Source organism: Suillus discolor, assembly GCF_016758755.1.
Source record: "Suillus discolor strain FC423 chromosome Unknown F5147scaffold_45, whole genome shotgun sequence".
Classification (NCBI taxonomy): domain Eukaryota; kingdom Fungi; phylum Basidiomycota; class Agaricomycetes; order Boletales; family Suillaceae; genus Suillus; species Suillus discolor.
In genome coordinates, this window is record NW_024541292.1 from 195,073 (window position 1) to 206,119 (window position 11,047).

General features: G+C 46.8%; 4 protein-coding genes across 4 annotated transcripts; 2 read left to right on the top strand and 2 right to left on the bottom strand.

The window, feature by feature from the left end:
- Nucleotides 1–1,508: 1,508 nt before the first annotated feature.
- On the bottom strand, nucleotides 1,509–2,312 carry F5147DRAFT_776095 (uncharacterized protein; the record flags this gene model as incomplete). Its single annotated transcript, XM_041441808.1, has 2 exons — nucleotides 1,509–1,706; nucleotides 1,755–2,312. The coding sequence occupies 2 exons, from the start codon at nucleotides 2,310–2,312 to the stop codon at nucleotides 1,509–1,511; spliced, it is 756 nt and encodes a 251-aa protein (XP_041290408.1).
- Nucleotides 2,313–2,912: 600 nt separating this feature from the next.
- On the top strand, nucleotides 2,913–3,395 carry F5147DRAFT_654840 (uncharacterized protein; the record flags this gene model as incomplete). The annotated part of the gene is made up of 3 exons (XM_041433909.1): nucleotides 2,913–3,060; nucleotides 3,112–3,294; nucleotides 3,355–3,395. The coding sequence occupies 3 exons, from the start codon at nucleotides 2,913–2,915 to the stop codon at nucleotides 3,393–3,395; spliced, it is 372 nt and encodes a 123-aa protein (XP_041290409.1).
- Nucleotides 3,396–5,418: 2,023 nt separating this feature from the next.
- On the bottom strand, nucleotides 5,419–5,848 carry F5147DRAFT_654841 (uncharacterized protein; the record flags this gene model as incomplete). The annotated part of the gene is made up of 3 exons (XM_041433910.1): nucleotides 5,419–5,471; nucleotides 5,524–5,649; nucleotides 5,701–5,848. 3 exons carry the CDS (start codon nucleotides 5,846–5,848, stop codon nucleotides 5,419–5,421), a joined length of 327 nt encoding a protein of 108 aa, XP_041290410.1.
- A 2,425-nt stretch (nucleotides 5,849–8,273) lies between these two features.
- On the top strand, nucleotides 8,274–10,622 carry F5147DRAFT_762388 (uncharacterized protein; the record flags this gene model as incomplete). The annotated part of the gene is made up of 10 exons (XM_041440583.1): nucleotides 8,274–8,298; nucleotides 8,462–8,626; nucleotides 8,701–8,799; nucleotides 8,861–9,033; nucleotides 9,090–9,161; nucleotides 9,213–9,587; nucleotides 9,649–9,795; nucleotides 9,970–10,164; nucleotides 10,214–10,383; nucleotides 10,445–10,622. The coding sequence occupies 10 exons, from the start codon at nucleotides 8,274–8,276 to the stop codon at nucleotides 10,533–10,535; spliced, it is 1,512 nt and encodes a 503-aa protein (XP_041290411.1). The 3' UTR covers nucleotides 10,536–10,622.
- Between the last annotated feature and the right edge of the window lie 425 nt (nucleotides 10,623–11,047).

Consider the following 11,047-nt stretch of genomic DNA (forward strand, 5'->3'; position numbering starts at 1 on the left):
TCTAACAGGTGAGTCTCGTCTCAGTATCTTGGTCAGAACTCTATATTGACGATGTATTTACCTAACAGGTGAGTCTCCTACGTCGTCATCAGTACATCTACTCGAAGGGTAAAGTAAAGCTAACTCACATCTCAGTATCTTGGTCAGAACTGAGACGCTTGGGTGGCTGGCTGCTGCCTTTTATATGGTAAGTGTTTTTCTAAACAATATTAAAACGAAACATTGATACTTGGAAGGTTTCAGCCCTGATGTCACATCTCTTGTCCCTGTGCCTCTTTTGCCCTTGCGCTCAGACCACTCACTCATCATCTCGTTCCTCAGCTTCGGTCTCATCGGCAACATTTGACTCGGAGGATTCAGACGTCGACAGTAGTGACATCTGTTGTTGCATTCAAGGATTGTTTCACTGCTTTTTTCTCGCACAACCCCGCCGTAATCGCAAAACATTCAAACACTTTGATGCTCCCCCTTCTGGCTCTCTGTGTTGCCCTCTCACACAAAAGGCACGAACGTTGGTGTTATCCTGCAGCATTTTCTCGGCCTTTGTGAGCGAATATTTTGTTGGTTGATGCTGGAGCAGTTGACTGATGTTTGCGTGCCTTCAAACTAATACTGTGCATATATCTCTATCAAATGTTTACTAATACAAGGTCGTCGCGTTGTCTATTCTCGTTCTCGTACTAAGACCGGTAATGAATTGTTTAAATTTGGCAACACCCTTTGTTTCTGCAGTCAGCTGGCTCTCAAATCATCATTTCCCAAGCGATGACAAGATCATAGCAGAATAAAAGGGGTCTGATACACATGTAAGTACAATGCCAGTTTCCCACAGATGGATTTGTAGAGGAGATCCGGCATGTTTGTTGCAACAGAACGGATCCCACTTGTTGCTTATCGTGGGAGTGGGCTTTGCACACTTCCGGCTTTTGCTTGCTACTTGGGTTTTTTTTGAGCCCTCCCCTGCCCTCCCCCCACTAACATGGGAGTCAGGGATATCATAGAACCCTGTTATTAAAAGAGCTTATGTTATCACCCACCCTAGCCTCATAAAAGGTGTGTTTTGTGCCTGTGCTTCTCCGACTCATTGCCTACATCACCCAGGTGCCTAGTCGGAGCTGATGCCTGCGGCATAAAACAACTCAGGGGATCGCACGTACTATTATGGTTTTCAGCTTCAGCTCTGGAGGCCTAGGCCATTTCATCATGGACTCATGTTTGCATTGCCTTCAGCTCAATGAAGGATTCTATCATATCAGTATATATTTGGTTAGCATGCACATCCTACATGAAGCTTGAAGTCTGAACTCAGTGCTCTGCACTGCTAGGCATGCGCTAACTTGGAGCGAAATATCGCTCTATTGTGTCACTTCTAGACTGAAGAAACAGTCGTATTGATGATATCAACGTGGTACTACATATTATTTTCCCTCCTACACTGTGTCGCAGTAACTCTCACTATCTTTCGCGTTGTCATCGAGATATGATTGTATAAAGTTTGAGCGCTTATGTCAGAATGTTGAATGGATGGCCCAGGATCCGACAAGAGGACGGTCCCAGTTGTCCAGTATCCACCTGCGAAGTTTCGTATCGTAGTATTCGACATCGCCAAGGTTGGGGCTAAGTGCTCGAAGGAGATCGTGGTGGTCGGACAAAGAGCAGACCGTAGACTTCTCATATCCCGTCACAGAGATGGGATCAGCATTGCTCTGCATTCAGGTTTGTTAACAGCAGCGAGACAAATTCAAGTGTCGCACCTCATCCCAGTAGTTGACTATAAAGCGACCTTTCAGGCACTGCTCATGAGTCCTCTTCATCTCCATGCGACGCTGGTGCTCCGTCTTGAGAATCTCATGTTCAGTATGCATAGTGAGCCATGTATCATTAAGTTGAGTACTAAGACAAGGATCAAGGGTCTGGTGTGCTGATTGTGAAGAACTTGGGTGTGAAGCGAGGATCTTCGTTGCAGCAGAACCTAGGAGTGGTAAGGGAGGTTGCGACACTGAGGGGGGTGCTTCGGCAGCCAATGCTTCATGAGCGGTGCCATCAAGACCTATGGCAGGGACAGGCAGGTGAGACAATGGGTCCGGACCACCGGCAGGATCGGTGTCGAGCAAGAAATCATTGAGAACGTCACTTTCAGTTGATGTGAGACATGTGGCTGACACTGGGGGTGCTGATTCAGACTGAGCAGACGGAAAGCCATGGGTAGAACATCCACCACTTATAACACAGTGCGCTTTGCACATATGGTGTGGGCACATAGCTCTGACGGATTTAATGGCACAGAAAGACGTAGCACACCCTTTGGCCATGGTAACAAGCGTGTGTGGCAGGCAGGCAGGTATCACAGGGAGGACGAGAGGTATCGCAACTGATATGAGGGAAACGAGTGTGTGCAGCAGGCAGGTATCACAAGGAGAATGAGAAATATCACAGTGGGAACAGGCAATGCACGTCGCAAATATTGATACCAGGGAAACGAGCGTGTGTGGGTATCACAGGGAGGATGAGAGGTATCGCAGCGAGAACAGGCAATCCAAATGATATCAGATAACTAACAATATTAATATTATTGACATATGCACGTCAGGTAGTTTCCAACTCCAACTAAACTGCCATAGGACGGGAATACCCGCCGTACTTTGGGCCGTACTGTTCTGAGCCGTAGGGTTGGGTTGAGTGACTTTTACCAGGATCCTGTGTGTGAAACTTAGCAGTCTGGGAAAGTGGCCCTGTAGCTGATTGGCCTGATCATCTCCTCAAATGTCTACGTTCATACAATGTTCATATCACATTCATTTTCTGGTGGCGGAGTCAGCGCAAGAACTTTAAACAGGACAAGATTCTTACCAACAGATTAGCTTAAATATGTGGTATGTCCCTCTGTTTTTATCAGCAACCTCATCTCTACAATGGCAACAGTCACTAAGTCTGATGCCAATGGAACCCCCCTGCCGAATCAAATGCTGGATGCAAACAATCACATCACCATCTTCCAGAATAGCTTTATCGCAGAGGGTGTAACCATCAACATATCCTTGAGTAACTGCGACAGTTCCAGTGAGTTCTTCACACATATAACTTATCATTTATGCTCACCTTTCAAACAAGCTGTGACCAAGCTGGAATACATCGCTGGCATTGCTGGAACTACTGAGCCCATGTCCTCGCAGCCTCCGTTAGCAAGACAGTTGGTACCATTAGAATATGGTCGTGAAAGCGTCATATTCAATGGCAACACTTTTGGCCAATATGTCATGATAAACATTGGATCCCATAATTGCACAGGAGCTAGTGGGTCCTTTACTTCTGACCAAAAATCCAAGAGCTTAACAATCCTTTATCGCTGACCAGTCAAGCAAACTGCTCTTCCTAAGACCTCAAACCAAGAATGACATTTTTGCGAAGCAGAGAAACCCTTTCGAGTTGTTACTTAGTTAAGTCCTGTGCGGTCATTCATGACCCTATGTTGGACATTGTATCATTTTGTATCTGATTTTAGTCCTGCGCTGTCGTTCACGGCCCCATGTTGGGTGTTGTTATGTACTTACTCGATACTCACTCTACATATCACAGTCTAGAGTCATTGCTTGTAATTGTTACGCACTCAAATAGATCTGTTATACGGAGCCCTAAGAGGGGCATCGTCTGCTAACGTTCGTGACGTAACTGGAAGGATCCGGTGTAGCAAGTGAGACTGGCGACGATGAGTCGACAGTGATCACAGTACGCGCTTGTCACGTGACTTCTGAGATGGATGTCTTATGAAGTCGCTCAACGTAAGGACAGTCTTGTCCGGACGATGAGGTCGATTGAGGTAGACTCAGTCGCGATGAGCAACTAAGAAAAGATACTAGAGACTGAAGCCAAAGGGGCGTTCAGAGAGAAGTATGTTCCAGGGAAGATTGAGTAGATTCAAGTTAGAGAATCTAGTACAGGGTGACCGACTACTTATACTAAGTGAAGAGGGTTAAGGGCAAGGCTACCGCACAGTAGGTAAGGGTAAAGGGGAAACGAGAATGGTATAGGTGCGTTGGCAACAGAGCCAGATTAGCGATGGATGGTCGAATGTGGAATGAGACCGAGAAACGTTGGAACAGACCAACGGTAAGAATACAACGTGTGGGAATCCGCAGTCAGAAGGTAACAGAAAGGGAAAGCCACATTGGTGGCATGAGTCAGACCGAGTCATAGGTGCGGGACCACATAGGTGGTCGAATCACGGGAGGAACATGCGTGCACGTGCATAGAGGCGGGCGATGCGAGGGATGGGAACGATCCCGATGATCCGGTCAACGGAAAGTCGGTAAAGGAGGACGAGCCGGTAGATGGTGAGGGCGAGGATGAAGGGAAAATGATAGGGGGGCCATGTGACCAATGTTACTTGTAACAGTAATAAATCAATAATGCACCTTGGTGCCCGCTCATTCACAACTGGCGGTTCAGATGCATGACAGACTGTACTATGCACTCTCAAGGCAGTCAAAATGTGGCATTATGTTTCATTATCAAACTCCGTTCCAATCCAAACGGACCACGGGCCAAGGGGATTACCAGTTAGATTTAGGTTGTGATTTGACATGAGGAAAGTGAAAAAAAACAAAATCAACATTCATTTCACGGCAAACAAGTAATAACCGCTGTGACTGTAGTACGTACCCATATGAAAGAGTCAACCTGTGTTCATCCTGCCTTTCTGATTAGCAAAAGCAAGCAAACCCAAACAAGCAAATCAAGACTAGATTGCCACCTCGAAAACACTGCGCGTCCTCAAGGCCTCATATTCGGTATCTTTTGTAACGAGAAGATATCCATGTCACGGTCACTCTCCATGCATTGAGGAGATTATGGAATGTGATCTCAACTTGAAGGTGATCGAGCCTGAATTCGACTTCCCAGAGGCGTGCAACTTCAATTTTGGACTTCAAGAACAGATCATTCTTAGTTGGCGATAGGATTTTGGTAACAGTTTCTTCGGATTGGACTTTTATGTTATGAAGGATCTCGCTGGTGCCTGTGTTGCTGCAGGGAGGATAGACTGGGACATGTGTGCTCCAGCTCAGGGCGGAGAGTATGACTCAGTTCACGCAGCGCGTTCGATGGTATTGCAATATCAGCAAGTCCCATTTCTTTGCAAATTGTTAATGCTGTCATCTAACCTAGACTCGTGACCAGTCTGTCTGATATTGTGGCTTTTTCCGTGGATATTTATTTCTTCATCGTGAGCTCATTATTACCTTTGGGGAGGCAGATGCCGAAGCGACTGCATGGACGGGTGCATATAGCTTGTCCCAATTTAGAAAAAAATGTCAACGAACTGCATCTTTCATACATGTGCATACAGGTGAGTTTATTACAAGACCAGTGAGCTTCTTCCCCTAAATGTTACGGTCACGTCAGGATGCAAGAGCCGTTTGTTTAACTGATGCAATCATTCTTCAGCCAAATTTCTTTTGGATGAACTTGATGACCTACCGGCTCCAGTGCAATTCGGCGATCCTACATTTATCATGACGCACTCACCGAACGTATTACCGCTCAACACTATGCTTTCATGACCGTGCTCCATTGGCTCTGGCTGACTCGTCAACAGAGGGTCCAAGGATGTGGGCTCTGCAGTCAGTCCGACATGTTCAAACTTGCTCACGGCTTGTTTACAAGATGAGTATTTAGTAATGTCAGACATGCAAAAAAACTCACTGGAACCGTTACAGTTACTTGAAAGTATGTTGATGGTTCCCCCCTCCGCAATGTAGTTGTTCTGTATGATGATAACGCAACTACTTGGGTTCGGTGGTGGTTGTGTGCTACTCAGCAGTGTATTACCATCAACATGAGTGGAGGGCATCATGTTTACATCTCGGAGTAGTGTAGCAATCAGAGGCAAGCATGCCTTGTATATTGCATTAGCACCGCCCAGCCCCAGTGAGGACAGCATACTCTTGAGTGCATCCATCAAGGATGAGGGTATTATAGAGAAAGTAAGAGGAGGTGCGCTTCTTGCCCAGGTTATGGATAGTCTTTTAAGGTACTTTATTAGCACCTCGCATGTTGTACAGGGTGGCGGGCTGTACATCTTCGAATAACGAGATTAATAGCTGCTTCCCACCTAAAATCAATCCCGGTGTGATCTGAAAAGTATTAGGGCAGCGGAACAACCAAAAGGGGTGGTCACAGGATAAGATCTAAGAGAGCGCAAGGCACACATCCCCATATAGCTTTTCAAGCAGTTAGTCACAACTTAGGTAGTGACAGTGGAGTTGTACTAGAGTCCCCCTCGCTGCATCAGGAAAAGCCTCCTGGGCAAAAATCGTAATAATTTGCGCTAAATGATGTTATTCTGATAATTCTATCTAATTTCAAGTTTTAGGAATAAAATGGCTAGAAGACAATAATGTACAATGGCATTATCAAGACTTATTTGAAAATACAGTAAGTGAATCTATCTAGATACGAGTTCAACCAAAAAGTGTCACAGTCATCTAGAACTGTATCACTGGACCACTCTCGCGGGACGACGGCACCGAAATTCGGTAGCCATACGCAACATTGGCAGTATGATTGTTAGAAATAGGTTGCCCAGCACGCGAGTCTGGATAGGGCACGATAACACAACCATGCTGCCCTTGGGCACGTTCTTGAATCTCCTGGTGACCATGGTGTTGTTCTTGACCGGTTGCTTCATCAGCGGCCAAATCATCCATGGCATCCATGTCATCGTGGTCATGTTGCTGATCAACCGGAGGCTCCCACTCAGGTTCGTTATTTGCTTCATCTTCCCATCCATCGTCCGCTCCCTCATCCGCATCACTACCATGGCCAGATCCCTTGCGAGCCCACTCAAACTCTTCCATGTCATACCCTCCATCATCATCAGGCCATTCCAACTCGTCATCAAGTTGCGGTTCACTAGTGTTGGCGTGTATCTGGGAGCGTGAGTAATTGTACAGCGCTCGACAATCAGGGTTTCGGCTCTTTGATAGATGATGACTGAGGCCTGTGACAGTGAGATTGTCCTGTCCACAAGCTGGGCAGCTTGCGGACATTGTGTTAGAGACAAGGGGGGTAGAGGTGAGGGAGTGAGACAAGGGGGGCAAAGGGTAGAGGTGAGGAAGAGACGCCCCCGACCAATGATAGAGAGTGAGAGAGTAGAGAGACGCCCCCGACCAACGATACAGACAGAGGGAATAGAGAAACGCCCCTGACCAACGCTACAGATGGTTAGACGATAGAGGGTGAGGGTGTAGAGGGTGAGGGAGTAGACGACAGCGCCCCCGACCAACGATAGAGAGAGAGAGGCAGTATCTGCTATGAGGGTGGAGGATGAGAGGGTTGAGGTTAGCCTGAGTAATGTTTAGACCCTCAAATTGAACGTACCAAATTGACTGCCTCCGAGCCCCTTGAAATGCAGGTCAACGTTATATTCGGCACCCAATTGAGGTGAACGGGAGCGGGAATTGAGACAGAACATGTGGCATGCGCATAGGCGTGACATAATGTGAATGCAAGTTCTTTCAGGTGGAGGGAGTAGTAGTAGACGGGAGCGGGAGGGAGTAGGCGTGACATAGTGTGAACGCAAGTTCTTTCAGGTGGAGGGAGTAGTAGTAGACGGGAGCGGGAGGGAGTATAGGCGTGACATAGTGTGAACGCAAGTTCTTTCAGGTTGAGGGAGTAGTAGTAGACGGGAGTGGGAAGAGCATAGGCGTGACATAGTGTGAACGCAAGTTCTTTCAGGTTGAGGGAGTACTAGTAGACGCTATTAGAGATGGAGGTTAGTCTGAGTATTGACTGAAAATTGAACCCTTGACGGCGAATTGAACTCACCGGTAACTGCCTCCGGCATCCCTTGAAATGCAATAATGAACAAAAATTTTGAGGCGCCAAGAGGTCGAGAGCCAGGACCCGCATCCGAACAGCATATGCGGACGACAGGAATCAGGAAGTAGACCAGTGCCCAATGAGCAGTATTAGCCGAAGTGAAGGGTGGACAGAGTAAAGGATGCTTTGTGCCAAAGATAAGGTGAAGGGTGAGGGAGTGGTGGATCAACGTGGCCGATATACGCGCAAATATCCTAGTGAGTCTGAGGTAAAATGAACTCACCTAACGACTCGGAACTGCCACCGATGCACTGCAATGCACACAACATCACCGTTAAAAATGACAACGAAAAATCTAACAGCGTTGTCAAATTTTTATTTCACCCCCCCTCCCGCTCTTTTCGTATCCTGAACATTCATTCAGTTAGCTTCCTGTCCTTGCAATCCAGTATAGCATGTACGCACCTCTTAATTCTCGTGGTGAGTTAAGCATATTATTTTGAAGATTGGCGAGACAGCAGCTTCTCACTGGGCTTGAATAGAGCCCTGAAATGCAAAGAAAAAAGCTATGGAAAAAGCCAGTAAGCAAGCGACTTCGGTCAGGCTTGAAATCAGAGAATTCAATGCTCACCTGCTACTTCAGTTTGGATGCCTGAAAAGTCAGCAAGAAAAGTTCTTCAACAGACTCAAGCACCTCCCAACCCACCGGCAAGTAGGCCACCCACCAAACCACCCACCAAACCATCTACCAAACCACCCACCAAAGCGAAACGACCAGCGCCAAGTGCGGTTGCTCAGATTGACCAGGGTTTGCCTTCAAAACTGAGTACATCACGTATTTAATCTTGAAATCATAGCGATAAGTACTAACTTTGATGGTAGAGCGTCAGCGTACCTTTGTGAACGAGGAATCGGATGATGGGTATGGTTCTAGTGGCCATGGTAGCGACTCAGAGGACTTGCGACCTGAAAAAAATCGAGGTGAGTTATAGATAACAAGGGGTTTGAATCTTACTCACTATGATGATGTGCACCATCCCAGCTGCCCGTCCTAAGAAACTCTGTCGCACTTATGCGATGCGCGATGTGACTGCGATGTTCGACTCCGACGAAGATCTTGAGGACAAGCCACCAAATGGCATTGATACTGATGCCGACTGCGAGGAGAGTGAGGGCGAAGAACCAGAGGCCACTGCCTTGATGCTCTCAGACGAGGTTAGTAGTTGCACTGGTTTACCTAAGCTGATCCTGCTGATTCTGAGTTTCGGAAGATGCCTTCGCTTGTTCAATCACGTGGCAACTCCTTGAAGCAATCCGCCAGAGAGCGAAAGCAAGCCGAGGAGGTGAGTCCATACTATTATATACTCTACGCTGATACTACAGACTACCTTCAGACTCCAATGTGGCGCGATGTCGACAACGCTGTCTCAGAGTCAGTTGAAGAATCCACTACTCGTGGTGACTCCTTGGAACCTCCCTCCAGCGACATTGAAGTTGTCCAGAAGGTCACCTCTGCAGCTTCTCTCGTTCGAACGGAGAAAGGAAACGTCAAACTACTCGATCAGAACCTGGAGACTCGGCGAGTAGTCCGGGATGCCATTATTGACGCTAAAGGTCACATCATCTTCGTCAATGCTTACCCTGAGCTCGTCGACAAAAACCAGGTATCACTCCAGTCTTTGCTAACGGTGGCCGAGAATCGCGGCATAAAAGCCATCAAAAAACGCCTTCAAACAGATGCTCAGTATGCTGCTCTCCTTGGTAGCTTGGTAAGTCATTCGCATGTCTCGTTTTACGGATTTTTTTTAACTATCATTGCTATTACTTGAGGTCGAGCCCCGGATCCCATTATTGCGGCGTGATCTGAAAGTCGCTGCATGTGCGAACATCGATAGCTACTTCCGTCTCAGCAACAACATAGTCAAGGCAAAAAAACTCATGGAGCAGCACGCATATGTATATGCCTTGAGGTTTGATGTGAGTTTACTCTGTCCCTTCCCTCCTTCGCCAACACCCAGGAGCGGGTTCTTTATCGTATTCCCATATCTTCCCTCCTTCACCAACACCCAGGAGCGGGTTCTTTATCGTATTCCCATATCGTTTCTCCTTCCTCGACCATTCTATTCTCTTACTAACTTCCCTCTTCAACAGTCCAACGACGATGCTTTGCCCATAGGGAAAAAGCCCTACCAGGGTGAACTACTGATTTTTCTGTTACACGACGGAGTCTTCAATGGTGCGAAGTCCATCGGTGTCAGATTTTCGGCGCGTTTTGTCGAAATTGCGAGAAACAAGGCCAAACGCCCCGAAGTCCCCATTCCATTGCTGGCGCTGGCGGCAACAGCAGTAATGTCCTTTCCACTAAGCCTTCATGCTGTGCTCATTTGTTTTCAAGATCTACGCGGCCCTTTTCTGGAAGACGCTTGGTTCACCGGGAAAGTTTAACTTTACCGGGAATCAATTCAGTGAAACTTATGTTTTCCATGTCAACTTTCTCGAGGGTTTGAAGAAGGACGCACCTGGAAAGTTTCACTGTATGATGGCTGACATTTTCGAAGCTGTACAGTAAGTTTCGCTGGTGTGGATGGTGCCATTCTGACATGCTGGATACTGACGCTACTTGCAGGGCTTTGAAACAGAAGGGCAATGATCATCTCGCCAGTGAGCATCGAAATGCTCTGTCGCTACTCGACTTGGATGGCATGGCCGATGATTAGGTTCTGTAGTCACGGTGCTGATCCATTCCTGTATATTGTGCATTCATTAGTGATTGTACCGAAATTCCTCATACCCTCGTCGTCAGCTGTTTCGCAATTACTTTAATACACATGTTTTAATCCAATATTAGTCTTTTGTTCTTGTAACATTGCCTGGGACGCGTGATCTGTGAACCAACATTTGTAATAACGGCTTCTGCAATTCACCACTATTATGTCTAATATCAGCTAAATCTTGATAATTATCCAACACTGAGGAGGGGGTTAAAAAGTCCTTCTAAACTATATAATCTTCCTAATTCTCCTAAGGCTGCTAATTAGACCTAATTCTTGGATTTTATCAAAGATTATCGAAATTTTTGCCAGGAGGTTTTTCCTGATGTGCTTATCTGTTGATTTAGTTGCAAGATCACGCAGCGCCCTCGGCCAAATTTCTCGGAACAACTCACTCAGGCTAGTCAAAAAGATTGCCACCCCCTTGCCACCCAAAGTCACCTCGAAAGCTCAGCATC